The 21,032-nt window shown below is 44.1% G+C and overlaps 1 protein-coding gene across 6 annotated transcripts in view; it reads left to right on the top strand.

Moving 5' to 3' along the window:
• The window catches only part of LOC148480720 (uncharacterized), an 82,971-nt gene extending 64,381 nt beyond the window's left edge, over positions 1 to 18,590 (top strand). For 3 of the 6 annotated variants that reach the window (XM_088453945.1, XM_088453947.1, XM_088453946.1), the window contains exons 2-5: positions 10,285 to 10,449; positions 11,079 to 11,270; positions 12,469 to 13,117; positions 16,531 to 18,590. In XM_088453945.1, the coding sequence (XP_088310071.1) occupies positions 10,372 to 10,449; positions 11,079 to 11,270; positions 12,469 to 13,117; positions 16,531 to 17,669 (2,058 nt within the window). In that variant the 5' untranslated portion in view covers positions 10,285 to 10,371 and the 3' untranslated portion in view covers positions 17,670 to 18,590. Of the gene's footprint in view, positions 1 to 9,098; positions 9,584 to 10,284; positions 10,450 to 11,078; positions 11,271 to 12,468; positions 13,118 to 16,530 lie in introns of those variants that run through there. The other 3 variants (XM_088453944.1, XM_088453949.1, XM_088453950.1) reach the window with 3 other exon arrangements.
• Positions 18,591 to 21,032: the final 2,442 nt, after the last annotated feature.

Here is a 21,032-nt window from a genome sequence, read left to right as displayed (position 1 = left end):
GCCTGGGACTGTGGCTGGGCTGCACGGGGGGTACTGCAGGTAAACAGCTGGCGTCTGTGGTAGGCGCCTGCTGGTTCACGGTCCTTCATTGTCCCCAGAGTAGTGGGCTTCCTGGGGACGGCTGTGCGTGGAGCTGGGCACTGAGCCTGCACTACCACTAGGCCACCAGGGACGTCTGGCTGCAGCGGTGAGGATACGCTCCAGCGTCCCGGGGGTTATAGCATGCCAGGGGAGAGCACCTTCCCTGTCACACAGCCGGAGCCTCCCCCGCTGCTCACAGCACCTTTCCGCAGCGGTCTGTGACAGAGTTCCTCCCCTGGACGGCGGCCATTTTCTATTAGGCAGAATGGTTTCCTTGGTATATGCGGCCCGGGTCCCCCTGCATACCTCTCCTCAATGATAAGGTCGGTGTGTGCAGCACTATTGCTACCAGACTCTGGCCCTCATTCAGAGCCGCTCGTAAGCGGCCGCTCGTTCGTTATGAGCGATGTTCGCACATCTGCGCATGCGTACGGATTGTAATACGCATGCGCGAACCAGTCAGTGCGGCCGAAAATCGTTCGCTAAATAGCGAATGCCTGCTATTTTGAGTGACAGGACTAGGAGTATGTGGGTGGTAACGGGAAGGTGCTTGAAAACGGGGAGTGGAATTCAGAACGCAGGCGTGCTTAAAGGTCAAAACGGGCGTTTTAAGGGTGTGCATAACTAAAACAGCGTCATTGACCACGTCACTTGGTTATTTTATAGTCAGAACTGCTCGCAAGATTGCGGTAGGAAAAACCAACCACAAGAATAGCGAGCAGTTCATACGCTGTTCGATGTACTCGATTAATCTAATAAATAGCGGACATGACGTATGATGCGAGCGGCCAGGGGGCATTTTTTTTCAAATTTACGACCGCAAGTTTTGTTCGCTCGTTCAGACATAGAGGCGTGAACAGACCGCAAAGAGCAAACGGTTAATTTGAATAGCCACCCCTTTTTTCTGAACGAGCGAGCGCAAATAGCGTCCGGCTCTGAATCAGGCCCTCTGTGTCTGTGTAGTTGATTATAGTGCCATTATGCAGATGTGTTTGCTGCATTATATGTGACTTTAAAATGCTAGCGCTGTCTGTATTTCTATTCTGTCAGACTATATAACTATACCTTTTTTTTCTGTAGCCTTCACAACAAGTGTTGTCAGTGTTGTTACGGATAAAAGGGTTGATGTATTCTCTTTCAGGGGCTGCCCCCAGGCTGGCCATGGCCGAGGAGAGTTCTGGGACGGACTCCCTAGTGGAATCCTTCTTTCGGATGCCACCAGAGATCAACTCTTGGGTGTAAGCTCTGTGATTCAGCCACATATATTAATGAGACTGCTTTGGATGTCAGTCTCTTAGCTTCCTAGATTTCGGCTGCTGCTGTGTCAGCTCGCAGTTCCTTAGGGCTGTGCTCTTGGAGAGCGTACGTGGACTCTAGGAAAGGATTGAAGTGGTTGCCTTATAATGGTGAAATCTTGTTTGGTCCACACTGGGACAAGATTGTGAATACGTTGGCAGCGGCTAAGTATGCGTGTCTGCTTTCGGCTTATACTACTTTGGGGTCCTGGACCTCGTCCTTTCGGCCCCAAGGTGAGCCTACAGGTCAGCCCTTCCCTAGACAGACAGGCCTCAAGAAGACTGCCAGGTCCAAGCATAAGTCCTCAGCCTAACGGGACTCTTCTTACGCGGAAGGCCTCCCTATCAGTTTTTCTGCACAGGTCCTCTGTCAGACTATGACAAGGCTCTACAACTCCAGAAAGCAATACAGTCCTTGCTTATATAGTGTTCCCTCTAGCTCCGGCGGGAGGCAGGGCGCCGGAGCAAGAGAGGGCATGCCGCGCGCGACCGACAAGGGGGCGTGGTCATCGGAAAAGGGGGCGTGTCTATAAGACGCGTCCCCTTTTCGTCACTCTTGGGGGCGTGCCCGGCACTTACGGACACGCCGGGCAGTCCCCAAGCCCTGCAGACAGGGAGCATGCACCCGGCGTCTATTCTCCGGCGGTGACCGGGTCACCGGATGTTTCTCCACCCGCGGGACACTGCGTCCCGCGGGTGAGAACGGCTCCCGAAGGCTGTGAGGGCAGGGCGCTTTTTGACAGGTCCACACTCTTTCAGGGTCAGTGGACAGCAGTGGAGTCTGCGCTACCAATTAACATATTGAAACTTCAGGCAGTCTTCATTGCCCTCTAGCACTCATACTTCACGGAAAGCTTGTGCAGGTTCGGTCAGACTACGCTACGACTGTGGCTTACATCAACCGTCAAGGAGGAACTCGAAGTCAGGCCGCAGTGACAGAGGTGTCATGCATTCTGACATGGGTGGAAGGCAATCTCCCGGCCATATTGGCAGTGTTCATACCAGGAGTACTCAACTGGGAAGCGGACTTCCTCAGCCGTCAAGACGTGCATCCAGGGGAATGGTCTATTCACCAAGAAGTGTTTCAGCTCCTAGTGGACAAGTGGGGCCATCCAGTGGTAGACCTTATGGCCTCCCAACACATTCACAAGCTGCCTGTGTACGGGTCCAGAACTAGATGCGCAGAGGCTCTCTTGGTAGACGCTCTGTCAGTATGGTGGACCTTCCAGTTTGCGTACCTGTTTCCTCCATTCTCCCTTCTTCCTTGAGTACTTCGAAAGTTAAAGCAAGAAGGAGGCATGATCCTGCTTGTAGCTCCAGTGTGGCCCAGACGTCACTGGTAATCAGATCTTCATAGTCTCTCTGTCAACCTGTAGTCTCAAGGTCCTTGCTTTTTCCTGGATTTGGTTCGGCTGTATTGACGGCATGGCTCTTGAGACATCCCTCCTGAGGTCCAAAGGTTTTTCCAGCTCTGTGGTTAATACCATGCTCAGAGCTCAGAAACCTGCTTCTGTCAGGGTTTACCACAGGGTGTGGCATACCTACTTTGAATTGCCTCGCCCTAAAGGGTACGTTCCCCAGGTGTTTCGGATATCCAGAGTTCTGGCTTTCCTGCAGGCAGGCTTAGATCAAGGTGTCCACCTTGCCTCATTGAAGGTGCATGTCTCTGCCCTATCGGTGTGGTTCCAGTGTAGGATTGCTCCTCTTCCTGATATCCGCACCTTTATGCAAGGCATCCTTCGCAGTCAGCCTCCCCTTGTCCCTCTTGTGGCTCCTTGGGATGTGGCTGTGGTCCTGCGGGATCTCCAGGGACCTCTATTTGAACCCCTGGGCTCAGTGGATTTCAAATAACTTACAGCAAATTCTGTGTTTCTTCTGGCTCTTGCTTTAGCCAGAAGGGTGTCAGATTTGGGGGCTCTCTGCTATCACCCTCTGTTTCTGATTTTTCACTAGGACAGTGCAGTGCTTCAGACTTGCCCTCGTTCCTTCATAAAGTGGTGGTTAGTTTCCACATTAATGTGGAAATTATAGTGCCGGACTTTAACTCTCCTCTCCTGACCTTTCGGCAGGTGAGGCCTCATTGGATGGTGGTACGTGCTCTCAGGATTTATGTGGACCTTACCAGTTCCCTTCAGAAGTCAGACTCCTTGTTTTTACTCTATGGTTTTCACTAGAAGGGATGGCCAGCCATTGAACAGTGTTTGGCTAGGTGGATTCGTATGATGATTTCTGAGGCTTACGCTCATGAGGGCCTTCCTGTACCTCCCTCTGTTACTGCACATTCTTCTCGGTCTGTGGGTCCTTCGTGGGCAGTTTGCCGTGGCGTCTCGACTGTTCAGCTTTGTAAGGCAGAAACGTGGTCTTCTGTCCATACCTTTTGTGAGGTATATGTCTTTGATACCTTTACCTCTCAGGTTGCTTCCTTCGGGCAGTGGATTCTCCTTTCTGCACAGGATCGTCCCCACCCTTCAAGGGACTGCTCTGGGAGATCCCCAAGGTATTCTGTGGATACCCTATGGACCCTGAGGTAGAAAAGTAGAGAGATGGTAAGAACTTACCTTTGTTATCTCTCTTTCTACGAAATCCATAGGGTTCCACAGGACTCCCACCCTGTCGCACCTGTGCTTCAGATTCGTTTTGTTCTGGTCACCGGTGATAGAATAATCCCATCTATATGACATGGTGCATTCACATGTAACATACATAAATAATCCCATATATCTGACATGGTGCATTCATTTGTAACATACATAGAATAATCCCATATGTCTGACATGGTGCAGTCATATGTAACATACATAGAATAATCCCATCTATATGACATGGTGCAGTCACATGTAACATACATAAATAATCCCATATATCTGTCATGGTGCATTCACATGTAACATAGGGTAATCTCATCTATCTGAAATGGTGCAGTCACATGTAACATACATAGGGTAATCTCATCTATCTGACATGGTGCAGTCACATGTAACATACATACAGTAATCTCATATATCTGATATGGTGCATTCACATGTAACATACATAGAATAATCACATGTAACATACATAAATAATATCATATATCTGAGTAGGCAGCAATATAATACATCAGTTATTGATACAATACAATGTATATAAACTTTCCCATGAAATCCTTTTGGGATAATGTACATATAGCTGCATATAGTATTGGACACATGGGTTAGATCCCAAATGTAAGTATAAGCAATCTACAACGTAACCCAGATATTACTGCATCAGATTCAGTATGATATAATCCCGGCAGCAGTAAAGATCCCGAGCGTCCTAAAGTAAGTATAAACTAACCTAATCCCCCCCCCCCCCAACCCTAACTCTCCCTTAGGGGTGCCTAACCCTAACTCCCCCCGGGGTGCCTAACCCTAACCTAGCCTAACCCTAACCTCCCGGGGGGGTGCCTCACCCTAAATCCCCCACGGGAACCCTAAACCTAACCCTCCCCCCCCTTGGTCTCCCGGTGTAGGATTTCGACGCCTGTCATTTAACCCTTGCCGGGATTAAGCAGTCGGGAAGCCGTGAGTCGGCATTGCGACCGCGGGCTTCCCGATTGTTTCCCACTGCAGCATAGTATCTAGTTATACAGCATTGCAGGTTACCACGGTGACATATAGCATCTAGTTATACAGCATTGCAGATTACCATGGTGACATATATACTTATACAGCATTGCAGGTTACCACGGTGACATATAGCATCTAGTTATACAGCATTGCAGGTTACCACGGTGACATATAGCATCTAGTTATACAGCATTGCAGGTTACCACGGTGACACATAGCATCTAGTTATACAGCATTGCAGATTACCATGGTGACATATAGCATCTAGTTATACAGCATTGCTGGTTACCATGGTGACACATAGCATCTACTTATACAGCATTGCAGGTTACCACGGTGACATATAGCATCTACTTATACAGCATTGCAGGTTACCACGGTGACATATAGCATCTAGTTATACAGCATTGCAGTTTACCACGGTGACATATAGCATCTAGTTATACAGCATTGCAGGTTACCACGGTGACATATAGCATCTAGTTATACAGCATTGCAGGTTACCACGGTGACATATAGCATCTAGTTATACAGCATTGCAGGTTACCACGGTGACATATAGCATCTACTTATACAGCATTGCAGGTTACCACGGTGACATATAGCATCTAGTTATACAGCATTGCAGGTTACCACGGTGACATATAGCATCTGGTTATACAGCATTGCAGGTTACCACGGTGACATATAGCATCTACTTATACAGCATTACAGGTTACCACGGTGACATATAGCATCTAGTTATACAGCATTGCAGGTTACCATGGTGACATATAGCATCTACTTATACAGCATTGCAGATTACCACGGTGACATATAGCATCTAGTTATACAGCATTGCAGGTTACCACGGTGACATATAGCATCTACTTATACAGCATTGCAGGTTACCACGGTGACATATAGTATCTAGTTATACAGCATTGCAGGTTACCACGGTGACATATAGCATCTACTTATACAGCATTGCAGGTTACCACGGTGACATATAGCATCTACTTATACAGCATTGCAGGTTACCACGGTGACATATAGCATCTAGTTATACAGCATTGCAGGTTACCACGGTGACATATAGCATCTAGTTATACAGCATTGCAGGTTACCACGGTGACATATAGCATCTAGTTATACAGCATTGCAGGTTACCACGGTGACATATAGCATCTACTTATACAGCATTACAGGTTACCACGGTGACATATAGCATCTAGTTATACAGCATTGCAGGTTACCACAGTGACATATAGCATCTAGTTATACAGCATTGCTGGTTACCACGGTGACACATAGCATCTAGTTATACAGCATTGCAGGTTACCACGGTGACATATAGCATCTACTTATACAGCATTGCAGGTTACCACGGTGACATATAGCATCTAGTTATACAGCATTGCAGGTTACCTCGGTGACATATAGCATCTAGTTATACAGCATTGCAGGTTACCACGGTGACATATAGCATCTAGTTACACAGCATTGCAGGTTACCACGGTGACATAGCATCTACTTATACAGCATTGCAGGTTACCACGGTGACACATAGCATCTAGTTATACAGCATTGCAGGTTACCACGGTGACACATAGCATCTAGTTATACAGCATTACAGGTTACCACTGTGACATTTAGCATCTAGTTATACAGCATTGCAGGTTACCATGGTGACATATAGCATCTACTTATACAGCATTGCAGGTTACCACGGTGACATATAGCATCTACTTATACAGCATTGCAGGTTACCACGGTGACATTTAGCATCTAGTTATACAGCATTGCAGGTTACCATGGTGACATATAGCATCTACTTATACAGCATTGCAGGTTACCACGGTGACACATAGCATCTAGTTATACAGCTTTGCAGGTTACCTCGGTGACATATAGCATCTAGTTATACAGCATTGCAGGTTACCACGGTGACATATAGCATCTAGTTATACAGCATTGCAGGTTACCACGGTGACATATAGCATCTAGTTATACAGCATTGCAGGTTACCATGGTGACACATAACAATCTAGTTATACAGCATTGCAGGTTACCATGGTGACACATAGCATCTAGTTATACAGCATTGCAGGTTACCACGGTGACATTTAGCATCTAGTTATACAGCATTGCAGGTTACCACGGTGACATATAGTATCTAGTTATACAGCATTGCAGGTTACCACGGTGACACATAGCATCTAGTTATACAGCATTGCAGGTTACCACGGTGACACATAGCATCTAGTTATACAGCTTTGCAGGTTACCTCGGTGACATATAGCATCTAGTGATACAGCATTGCAGGTTACCATGGTGACATATAGCATCTAGTGATACAGCATTGCAGGTTACCACGGTGACATATAGCATCTAGTTATACAGCATTGCAGGTTACCACGGTGACATTTAGCATCTAGTTATACAGCATTGCAGGTTACCACGGTGACCTATAGCATCTAGTTATACAGCATTGCAGGTTACCACGGTGACCTATAGCATCTAGTTATACAGCATTGCAGGTTACCACGGTGACATATAGCATCTAGTTATACAGCATTGCAGGTTACCACGGTGACACATAGCATCTAGTTATACAGCATTGCAGGTTACCACGGTAACATATAGCATCTAGTTATACAGCATTGCAGGTTACCACGGTGACATATAGCATCTAGTTATACAGCATTGCAGGTTACCACGGTGACATATAGCATCTAGTTATACAGCATTGCAGGTTACCACGGTGACACATAGCATCTAGTTATACAGCATTGCAGGGTACCACGGTGACATATAGCATCTAGTTATACAGCATTGCAGGGTACCACGGTGACATATAGCATCTAGTTATACAGCATTGCAGGTTACCACGGTGACATATAGCATCTAGTTATACAGCATTGCAGGTTACCACGGTGACATTTAGCATCTAGTTATACAGCATTGCAGGTTACCACGGTGACACATAGCATCTAGTTATACAGCTTTGCCGGTTACCTCGGTGACATATAGCATCTAGTTATACAGCATTGCCGGTTACCACGGTGACATATAGCATCTAGTTATACAGCATTGCAGGTTACCACGGAGACATCTAGCATCTAGTTATACAGCATTGCCGGTTACCACGGTGACACATAGCATCTAGTTATACAGCATTGCAGGTTACCACGGTGACACATAGCATCTAGTTATACAGCATTGCAGGTTACCACGGTGACACATAGCATCTAGTTATACAGCATTGCAGGTTACCACGGTGACACATAGCATCTAGTTATACAGCATTGCAGGTTACCACGGTGACATGTAGCATCTAGTTATACAGCATTGCAGGTTACCACGGTGACATATAGCATCTAGTTATACAGCATTGCAGGTTACCACGGAGACATATAGCATCTAGTTATACAGCATTGCAGGTTACCACGGTGACACATAGCATCTAGTTATACAGCATTGCCGGTTACCACGGTGACACATAGCATCTAGTTATACAGCATTGCAGGTTACCACGGTGACACATAGCATCTAGTTATACAGCATTGCAGGTTACCATGGTGACCTATAGCATCTAGTTATACAGCATTGCCGGTTACCACGGTGACACATAGTATCTAGTTATACAGCATTGCAGGTTATCACGGTGATATATAGCATCTAGTTATACAGCATTGCCGGTTACCACGGTGACACATAGTATCTAGTTATACAGCATTGCAGGTTATCACGGTGATATATAGCATCTAGTTATACAGCATTGCAGGTTACCACGGTGACATATAGTATCTAGTTATACAGCATTGCAGGTTACCACGGTGACACATAGCATCTAGTTATACAGCATTGCAGGTTACCACGGTGACATATAGTATCTAGTTATACAGCATTGCCGGTTACCATGGTGACACATAGCATCTAGTTATACAGCATTGCAGGTTACCATGGTGACATATAGCATCTAGTTATACAGCATTGCAGGTTATCACGGTGATATATAGCATCTAGTTATACAGCATTGCAGGTTACCACGGTGACATATAGTATCTAGTTATACAGCATTGCCGGTTACCATGGTGACACATAGCATCTAGTTATACAGCATTGCAGGTTACCATGGTGACATATAGCATCTAGTTATACAGCATTGCAGGTTATCACGGTGATATATAGCATCTAGTTATACAGCATTGCAGGTTACCATGGTGACATCCACAGACGTCCTCTGTAATAGGTGAGAACTGAGCAGTGCCTATCTGAGGCTTTCTTATGAGTACAGACTAGACGCAGATTGGAGCGAGATATTGCATACATTGTCTAGTGTGTACCCATGTTATGTGCTCAGTAAGACTGTGTACACATTTGTCCAATCTGTCTGGTGGGAGGGAAAATCTGGTCTGTATTCCAGTGTTTTGTATCCAATTCTATTGTTATTTGCTTCCCTACTTTACCAGATTTTCCTTCCCACCAAACAGATTGGACAGATATATCTATAGGCATGTACGCACCCTTATGAAGCCACCTGTACTCCAGCAAGGATATATGGAAAACATGTCCTGTTAGAGATCCCTGGGGACCGGAGACGGGAAACACTGTTCTAGTTCTTCACTGTGTACTGTAAGTGATTATCCTCCAATAAATGCTTCATCCTCTCCCCTATGCTACATACACATGGCCGGCAGGATTGTCACACATGGAACGTACATCCTACAGTGGTAGGCTAACTGTGGATTCCCGCATGACAGGTCATGCTGGGACTTATGGTCCCACTACAGCTGCGGAGTCACAGATAGTACAACACTGCTGACACTCAGTAATTATTGCAGATGTGGAGCAGAGAAAATAAGATGGGTGATTGTACACAAGTCACCCAGATGTTAGGAGACAGAGGAATAGGGCAGTAGTGGGGAGAGAGGCTGGGCTGGGAGTTGTGGTGCACTATCGGAGAGCGTATAATGTGGATGGGGAGCAGATAAGTAGGGTAAGATGATGGGGGCAGAGACTTTATCCTAGGTTACTGGAGAGAATGACATGAGGATGGAATGAGGAGGAAATGGTGGGTGGGTGGGCTGTGAGGGATCTGGCCTGGGGAAATATCTTATCATATGGTGTTGTGTACTTGTGTATATTATACTATGTGTAGTAATCACTGGTTATCAGGTGTGTGACCTGTGTATAGTGATCAGTGTGTATCAGGTGTGTGATATCAGTGTGACCTCTGTATAGTGATCAGTGTGTATCAGGTGGGTGATATCTGTGTAATTCCTGTTTTTTTTATGTTACATGTACTCTGTAATATATTATAATTATATTTTTAGACAAGTAAGCCGTGGGGAACCAGAGAGTCTTTACTAGAAGTCACGTGAGGGTGAGACGTGTACTGTATAAATCACTGATCGCTAAGGATGGACAAGGATAGAAGTCACATGACTGATAGGATACTAAATCTCACCCTGGAGATAATCTACCTGCTGACTGGGGAGGTGAGAGAGTCACAGTGACATCACTTATATCTATAGTAATAATACAGGGACATGACTGGGGAGGTGAGAGGATCTGGGAGAGTCACAGTGACATCACTTATATCTGTAGTAATAATACACGGACATGACTGGGGAGGTGAGGAGATCTGGGAGTGTCACAGTGACATCACTTATATCTACAGTAATAATACAGGAACATGACTGGGGAGGTGAGGGGATCTGGGAGTGTCACAGTGACATCACTTATATCTATAGTAATAATACAGGGACATGACTGGGGAGGTGAGGGGATCTGGGAGTGTCACAGTGACATCACTTATATCTATAGTAATAATACAGGGACATGACTGGGGAGGTGAGGGGATCTGGGAGTGTCACAGTGACATCACTTATATCTATAGTAATAATACAGGGACATGACTGGGGAGGTGAGAGGGTCTGGGACTGTCACAGTGATATCACTTATATCTACAGTAATAATACAGAGACATGACTGGGGAGGTGAGGAGATCTGGGAGTGTCACAGTGACATCACTTATATCTACAGTAATAATACAGGAACATGACTGAGGAGGTGAGGGGATCTGGGCGTGAATTCAGTGACATTTGGTGTCTCCCCCAATACACAGGATTACACAGTAGTGAAGAAGACATCCGGTGAGTGTGAGACACCCAGCAGCTGTCTCTGTGTGTCAGGAGGACTGAGCAGGACCCAGAGCCCCATCACGGTGCCTCCCCCTCACTCAATGATACATGAGAGACACAATGACCAGAAGATACTGGAACTCACCAACAAAATCATTCAGCTGCTGACTGGAGAGGTGACTGCTGGGAATGGGACATTATACAGGTCACTATAGCAATACCTATCATAAATTTTCCACAATATTGGCTTAGTAGCACAAAAGATGTTACTTCTGCTCACACACCTCAATCAGCAGCAGGAAAATGCCTGGTTAGTAATTGTAGCACAGCACATTGTTAGTCCAGCAGATATATTGCAAGGAACAACTTGCAATATATATTTCATACTCGGGGACAAGTCCAGCTACCTTGTACATGGGACTGTCGCCCAGTGAAATACTCTTAGAGAAGCTTTCAGTTGTATTCGTCTACTCACTTAATTGCTCCACTGTCCCCCCTTCCCCGGCCCACGAGTTCTCCTTTGAATGGATCATAAGGAGCACAAACAGTTACTGATCGTATCGGCTGTAGCTCATAAATGCGTCCTCCAAACCATGATATGGACATACCTTCCTTGCATAGTTTTATTCAAGAATAATCTCTTTTTTTCGTGCAGGTTTCAAATGAATTTGGTGGTATCCTCTTTGGACAAGTGTGAGGAGACTAAGGAGCTCATTCGACTCGATGTTGCCCCACAGCGCATGCGCACGACAGAGCCGGCTCCGTCGTGCGCATTCGCGAGACCCGGCTAACGACGGGTGATTCGTCGTTAGTGGTCTCTTCGTAGACGGGGCGAGCTGTCGATGTTGAGTGTTTTGTGGGCGGGCCTTGCCAAACGGAGGCATTCCAGTAGGAACGCTTGCCGTTTGGGGGCGGCCCCACTGACATCATCAGTGATGTCAGTGGGGAGCTTCCTGCTCGATCAGAGCAGGAAGCTCCTGGGGCTTAAGGTTGACGAGACCCTACCTTAGGGTCTCGTCGTAAGCCCCGATAGTCGCGATGGTCTTGACCATCGCGACCATCACCCTTGTCGGTCATTAGAGCTGTGGGTGTTAACCCACAGCCTAACGACCGTCATGGAGGCAGCCATTCAGGATGCAAGCGGCCGCCTTGTTTCAGAACGACCGCTTGCATCCTACGACCGCCTCTGAATGAGGCCCTAAGACTTTTTGAAAAGTTTTATTGATCTCCATACATTTGTCATTGATAATAGTATGTACAAATAATGGTGTAGGAATTGTCCAGGACGTGTTTCACCAAGTTTGTGGCTTCCTCAGTGGGTTTCCTTTCTAGACGGATGTATATTATACTTTAATGTTTTGTATTATTTTTTAGGTTGATGTTGTGACTAATATTAAGGCTGAAAATATAGATGGAGAAGAGACGTATGTTACTGATAATAAGGCAGAAGATATAGAGGGAGAAATAGAAACTTATGTTACTGATATGAAGGCAGAAGATATAAAGGGAGAAGAAGAGACGTATGTGACAGATATGAAGGCAGAAGATATTGAGGGAGAAGAAGAGACAAATGTGACTGATAATAAGGCAGAAAATATAGAGGGAGAAGAAGAGACGCATGTGACTGATATGACGGCAGAAGATATAGATGGAGAAGAAGAGACGTATGTGAGTGATATAAAGGTAGAAGATACAGATGGAGAAGAAGAGACGCATGTGACTGATATGAAGGCAGAAGATATAGAGCGAGAAGAAGAGACGTATGTGACTGATGTAAAGGCAGAAGAAGAGACGTATGTGACTGATAATAAGGCAGAAGAAGAGACGTATGTGACTGATATGAAGGCAGAAGATATAGAGGGAGAAGAAGAGATGTATGTGACTGTTATGAAGGCAGAAGATATAGAGGGAGAAGAATCGACGTATGTGACTGTTATGAAGGCAGATGATATAGAGGGAGAAGAGACGTATGTGACTGATATAAAGGTAGAAGATGAGGAAATCCCTACAGATATCAGTACAGGTGAGTAATAAACATGTATTACAGAAAAGAGTCACGTATTCTCCTTGTTCATTCACTACAACAATCTGTTATCCTACACCCTCCTCTGTTAGTGAGCAGTTTGTTAATTTCTAAATCTGTTTAGAGGCGGTTACTGCAGATCTTTCCACAATTTAAATGAGACATGGAAAGGTAATCAGACCATGATTGAATGTCTTTAATGGATGTAGTATTTTACTCATACCAGACAATAGCATAAATTGTGGATCTTAGTATGGGTATGGGATGCCGGCAGTCGTCTAGCATACCTACACTTGTTCGGTAAGCTAACCCTCCCCCCACCCCGCTACTTACCTTTGGTATTCTGGTGGTCAGGATGTTGGGATTGTGATAGGCATCGGTATTCCGGCTCCGGTAATATCAGTGCCGGCATTGTGGCTGCTGGGATACGGACTGTAATCCATAGTATGTATCAAGTAAAAATATGTGAATCCTCACCACACTTCTGTAGACTGGTTTCCACACACACTCTGCCCACTGCGATGAATCAGGGCTCTGAAATAAGTCAGTGGATGAGTGCACGGTCTAACCCACTAGATGTTTTATATTGATGCATTTAGTAGTTCTCTGTGTGCTTGGTGCAGGGCTGTATTCCAGATTTAGACATCATTAAAAGTGGTTCAAAAAGTGTCCAAGTGGATGACGTTATCCTGATTTCCATTACCCATGAGTGGAACCTTACTCAGATAAGCATATCCATACACTACCCATTTTACAGCCATCATTTCGTGTTTTATTTACTACACTACGAGCGCCTTCTTGTTATGTTACTTTATTCCTTCCCTACCTTCCATGATCTCATGTATACAGTGTCGGCCATGGTTTGTAGTTATAGTAAGGCCGGTCACTAATGTCCTATGTAATGACAGTACCCAGCAGTGACTGTATAAACTTTGTGTACACTGTAAACTTGTCTGACACATTTTCAGTGATCGTTCTCATGGGAGAAATAACATCCACCACTACCTGCTGGGGACAGTATGTGATGGTTCTCATAGGTTGTTATTCTCCTTCTTGTTCCTAATGGAGGGCTGTGGGGTTACCATACTCCCTCTGGGGGGCTGCTGTCATTTCTGTCCATACCTGGCCCACTCAGGGCAGAGGAGATAAGATTTGGAAGAGGTGATGGGCTCTAGAGTAGGTGGTAGTAGTGGGTCACCCCGGCCATACCATGCAACTGCTGCTGGTTTATTAGGAATCTAAACCTAGATCTGGCCCTTGGGGGGCTCCAGGAAAGCTGGGAAAAGGAATGAAGGAGCAGTAGGAGGTGGTAGAGATAAGGGGGGAGGAGAGCAGATGGAGACAGAATGGAAGATGGAGTCGGCTGCAGAAGAGGGGGGTGCTGCTGGGAGGAGGCAGAGCCAAGCGCCAGCATCCTGCTGCTGAAGAGCCCAGCTTCTCTGCTGGTGACTGCTGCAGCTTCGGCCCTGTTGCATCCTTCCTCCGCTGTTACCACCTCCCACTGGCTGTTGCCTGAGGTCTGCTTGGACCGGATGACAGAGTACAGAGGCTGGAGCCTGAAGGGGTGGCTGTACTGATCTGGAGGCAGTTGGAAATATACAAGCAGAGTGTACATAAAACTCCCAATGACAGACATAGGGACAGGACAGCACTTGGTTCCTGGTCACCAAGTTCCGGAGGTCACACACCAGTCTGTGGAGCCCAGCCCTCCTGTCTCTCCCTGTATCCAGGGACCTCCAGCTTGTGAGGGGCGACCGGCTTTTTACATCCAAGGATGCTAGTGCTGGGTTTTCTGATAACACCCTCCCCTAGGGACAGCTTCTGTATGTCCCATGGTCCAGTGTCCCCCAGATTGGATGAAAAAATAAACAGTGCTGATTATCGCTAACATAAATAATAATAATCCCTTAGGACTGGCTAAACAGCTGTTCAAAAGTTAAAAACTCTGCAGTTTCATAAATATGAACCAAAGAAAAACATCACATGACCTGCGCTATACCAGTCTGTGTGATAAATATAATTCCCAGGTGCAATTCAGAAGAATATCTAATTTATTATAAGCTGTCTAATAAATATTGCATGGGCCCCAGCATAATACAGATGTTTTACAATAATAAATTGATTATATATATATATATATATATATATATATATAATCACTATACATCAAAACAACATCCAAGTGGGGCTAACCGCTTCCTCTCACAATCATATAGAGTAATCCCAATGTCTGTGAGTAATAAGAATTGGAATGTTAGTATAATCCTCCTAAAAGTCACTGTCCAGATTTGTAACTTGCTGATAATATAAGTGTAATGCCGGGCTTGTCATATTCTTCTAAGATCTAAAGTGTAGGAGCCAGACCACCGTCCTTACCAAAGAAATGATAGGAGTGAGGAGCACAGCTCTGTGTGTTATCCATCTGTTATACACACTATACTAGTCCACAGAATGGCCGCAGTTGAATGGATATAGTAACATGGAGCCCTCCTCACTTCTCTGCACAGCTAATCTGCTCCACCCCCCACCCCCTCCAGTAATAATAGACCTCATTTGCACATTAAACAATGGAGCCAGACAGTACTACAACCCCCCTCTCTGGGGCCACATTCCTGAGCACCTACTCCCCCGAGCAACCAACCCCCACTACAAAGGGGGTACCCCAGGCAAACCACCCTTCTGCAGCCACAATGCTGTGCAGCTACCCCCGGGCAAACAAACCCTTCCCCGCAGCCACAATAAGGAGCAGCTAACCCCCCCCCCATTAAATTAACTGCAATGGCCACACAACTATAGGGTACCCGCCGGCAAACCACCCCTCCGGAACCATCCAGCCCTCCATTCCCCCTCGTCATCACACCGCTATCTCTTTGAAGCTGCTCTGCAATCCCTGGCCATGCATAGACCCTCTTACCGGAGACCTCTATGCAGCCGGAGTTAGGATGCAGGCTGAGGAGGAGTTGCCAGATGCCGGGACAGAGTGGTGATGTCACCACAGGCTGGGACGGAGAGGAGGAGTCAGCGCAGTCCAGGATGGACAGGCACACCTGGCCCACGGGATTTGTCGAGCCCTGTGTTAATGGGTATACACCGTAGTTAAGGGGGACCGGGTTATGTCACAGTCACATGCCAGCACTAACCCTGATAGTATGCAGAGAGGTTTATGTTATCACTGTACTGTGTTATCACTGCATGTTACTATCATGTTACAGAGTAACCAGCACAAATGATTACAATAAAGCTGTAATCCCTGCTCTATACATAACGGAGCATAAACTGTCAGGTGATGAGTTTTACATTGTACCTTAGAGCATCGTGAGTTTATCCATTTGATGGTGATTTAAGGACCTTTAATTATAGTCTTTATGAAAAATTATATTTATGGGACATTCATATATTTATTTTATTCCCAGCAGGTGGATGTAATAGCAGGAATATCTGGAAGGAGAATATAGTTTTATCTACAGATTTTGAAGTAGAAGATAATTACATCAAACAAGATTCCCTGGGAGAAAACCCCATTACCCCAGTTATACATCCCGTACCTCACATTGCAGATGTATCACCTGATCCTGCGAATAATGAGGAATGTTCTCCTGGTACATCTATTACAGCTCTTAGGCTAGATAAAATATTTCCTTCTTCTATAGAAGCCAAAAGTCTTACACAGAACACAAATCATAGTACTCATCAGCCACCTAAGGTATGTGAAAGGCCATTTCCATGTTCTGAGTGTGGTAAATGTTTTACACAGAAATCAAAGCTTCATATACATCTGAGAAGTCACACGGGTGAGAAACCATTTCCATGTTCTGAGTGTGGGAAATGTTTTACACAGAAATCACAGCTTTGTAGACATCTGAGAGGTCACACAGGTGAGAAACCATTTTCGTGCTCTGAGTGTGGGAAATGTTTTACACAGAAATTATATCTTGTGATACATCAGAGAAGTCACACAGGTGAGAAACCATTTTCATGCTCTGAGTGTGGGAAATGTTTTACACAGAAATCAGTTCTTGTTATACATCAGAAAAGTCACACATATGAGAAACTATTTCCATGCTCTGAGTGTGGGAAATGTTTTACACATAAATCAAATCTTGTTATACATCAGAGAAGTCACACAGGTGAGAGGCCATTTCCATGCTCTGATTGTGGGAAATGGTTTACACGGAAATCACATCTTGTTACACATCAGAGATGTCACACAGGTGAGAAACCATTTCCATGCTCTGAGTGTGGGAAATGTTTTACACAGAAATCAGTTCTTGTTACACATCAGAGATGTCACACAGGTGAGAAACCATTTCCATGCTCTGAGTGTGGGAAATATTTTACACGGAAATCATATCTTGTTATACATCAGAGATATCACATAGGTGAGAAACCATTTCCATGTGCTGAGTGTGGGAAATGTTTTACACAGAAATCACATCTTGTTACACATCAGAGAAGTCACACAGGGGAAAAGACATTTCCATGTTCTGAGTGTGGGAAAACTTTTACACAGAAATCAGATCTTGTTTCACATAAAAGATGTCACACAGATTAGCTACTCTCATGTCCTGATCATCAGAAATCAGGTCTCATTAGACCACCCTTTATTTACACTAGAGAAACAGTGTTTACAAATGAAAATGTATATAAAAAATAACATCTTATTAAACAGCATTTATCCTGACCTCTGACATTTCTGTTTTGTGAGTGGTCATAGTTTGTATTACAGTCCTCGTATCTGCTGTTACTTCTCTTGCTCTATTTTGAAAGGAAAGTGACTGCAGTGTGTATAGTAGTTTTTGGATTTGGATCACCCAAATGGTATAAAAGGGTGTAGAAAGACACTAGGAACAGTGACCAAGGCGGAAACAGAGTTCGGTCATCTAATAACAGACCATAAGGTCTGAGACCTGACAGATAATTTCTTCCACCAGCCCCTTCCCGTCCATTATATCCTGCTATTCTCTCTCTGTTCCTTCCCGAGCTTAGAGAATGAGGCTATAAAGATCTATGAAACGTAATATTGTACTGTATGTACTAATAATTGTATACATGCTACATTGTAATATCGTGCTGTATGTACTAATAATTGTATACATGCTACATTGTAATATTGTATTGTATACATGCTACATTGTAATATCATGCTGTATGTACTAATAATTGTATACATGCTACATTGTAATATTGTGCTGTATGTACTAATAATTGTATACATGCTACATTGTAATATTGTGCTGTATGTACTAATAATTGTATACATGCTACATTGTATGTACTAATAATTGTATACATGTTACATTGTAATATTGTGCTGTATGTACTAATAATTGTATACATGCTACATTGTAATATTGTGTAGTTGTATTTCTCTGGTTCTCCATGTACAAAATGCAGCCAATCATCTTCATGTATTGGGACTCGAGGGACCGAATGTTTGTCATGTGTTAATTAACTAAACAAAGTATTATTAAAAACTGCTATTTATTATACTGAACCAGTTTCACGCATCCAATTTTTTCTTTACGGTTTATATTGTTTTATATGTCATGTACACAAACTAGAAGGTCCACTAACATCTGTGGGCTAATGTCATGCAGAAACTGGATCATTCCCACTACAAAGCTGCTGTCTCCCTGGGGGATCCATGAATATTGTGGTATATCCATCTCTGAGACACATCTGAGTGCTGTGTGTGATTACCAGCTTCATTCTTACAGGCTAACAGCGTATACACTAGAAGTGGTCACTGTACTCACCAGGACTTTGCAGTATAAGGAGACACCTGCGGATACACTTCTGCAGCTAAATCTCTGCGATGGTACATTTGGCAATGGCTGTGCCACATTTTTTTCAGCAGAGTAAAAATACTTTTCACATTTTATCCAAAGAGGAATGAAAATGATGATTATCTAGCAGGGAAAACACCAGCGGTCACAGCCCCTGTGTGACACCAGTAATATGTTAGCATGGAGCAGTGTGTGCAGTCAGTGTGATGATTATATAGCAGGGAAAGCACCAGCGGTCACAGCCCCTGTATGACACCAGTAACATGTTAGCATGGAGCAGTGTGTGCAGTCAGTGTGATTATATAGCAGGGAAAGCAACAGAGGTCACAGCCTCTGTATGACACCAGTAATATGTTAGCATGGAGCAGTGTGTGCAGTCAGTGTGATGATTATCTAGCAGGGAAAGCACCAGCAGTCACAGCCCCTGTATGACACCAGTAATATGTTAGCATGGAGCAGTGTGTGCAGTCAGTGTGATGATTATCTAGCAGGGAAAGCACCAGCAGTCACAGCCCCTGTATGACACAAGTAATATGTTAGCATGGAGCAGTGTGTGCAGTCAGTGTGATGATTATCTAGCAGGGAAAGCACCAGCGCTCACAGCCCCTGTATGACACCAGTAATATGTTAGCATGGAGCAGTGTGTGTAGTCAGTGTGATGATTATATAGCAGGGAAAGCACCAGCAGTCACAGCCCCTGTATGACACCAGTAATATGTTAGCATGGAGCAGTGTGTGCAGTCAGTGTGATGATTATATAGCAGGGAAAGCACTAGTGAATGTATGATTCAATAAACAAATACAGTATATTTCACATAACTCAATATATACAGATATATTTCATATACGTACATATAGTTACAAGTTACAAATATCCATATACTGATATATCATACAGAGCACATATATACAAATATCCATATACTGATATATCATACAGAGCACATATATACATTAGTCAGTATTAGAACCACTCGTCAGCCATGATGCTGCAGCAGGACTCAGCTATCATGGTCACTATAAGCACGATATTACATAACTTGTTTTTCTCAATGTAGAGAGTATAAAGAATACAATAAGATCTTTCCTATTACGCACAGTCTGAGCTATATACCACATATATAGATACAGCCCACGGAGCAAGGATGTTAGCAGGACACGTAGCCTCCTCCATTGTATTCCAAGGACAGGACGGAGGATTCTAATAATACTAATAAGAATAAACTATGTCTCCATATTATTATAGATGTATTATCAGATTATGCCAGAAGTCATCCAGTGCTTGCATGCCATAGAGGTAACAATCATGTTAGAGGGCGTGATAATGTGTAATGGTTCTGTAACTGACATGACCAGTGTATAAAAGATCTGTGATTTGTTCTCCTCCTTGTTACTTGTGCACTAACCCTGAGAGATGCACTTATACTCTCAGTAACATTATTTAATTCATTAATAAAGTACTTATTCTTAATAATATCCGTGCCGGAGGAATTACTTGGTGAAGCAGCACCTGGGAGAATTCATTCCTGTATAAAAGGGATTTTCTATAGCTGGAGGCACTGGCTTCCAGGACTTACAGAATGCACCTCATCATGTATCCAGTGTAACCATAGTGACGGGGGGAGAACTACTTGCTGATTGGCCAGTGGCTTGAGGGTCTTCACTAGTCATCTCTCGATATCTTGGTGAGTAATAGAAATTATTGTATTTATAATACATGTTCCTATACTCAGAGATAGTGTGAGAGAGATAATATTGGTGATCGGGTGTCTTCTACTAGGTGTTGGACTCATCAATATGTGAATTTGACATAGTGTAGCTGCATATAAGTAATTTTGTAATTAAATTATTGAAGTAGTAAAATTAAATTAAATTGATAAATAAAATAATAACATATTTTAAACTATAGTCTGATCAGCTATATATATATATATACATACATATATATAAAAAATACAATAATAATAAATATAATTGGCAGTTTATTAATTTACTGAACGTTTAAATTATAAGTAAGAATAATTGAAATTTGTGACGTAATTAGAGACATTTATATTGATATGTGGAATATTGGTTGGGGTGGAGCCATTTTTTTTCTTAAGACAGACGTGTCCCAAGGTGTAATATAG

The sequence above is a fragment of the Taudactylus pleione genome, unplaced genomic scaffold (genome assembly GCF_031769625.1).
Source record: "Taudactylus pleione unplaced genomic scaffold, aTauple2 ptg000603l, whole genome shotgun sequence".
NCBI lineage: Eukaryota > Metazoa > Chordata > Amphibia > Anura > Myobatrachidae > Taudactylus > Taudactylus pleione.
This window is presented reverse-complemented; position numbering and strand designations above follow the sequence as displayed.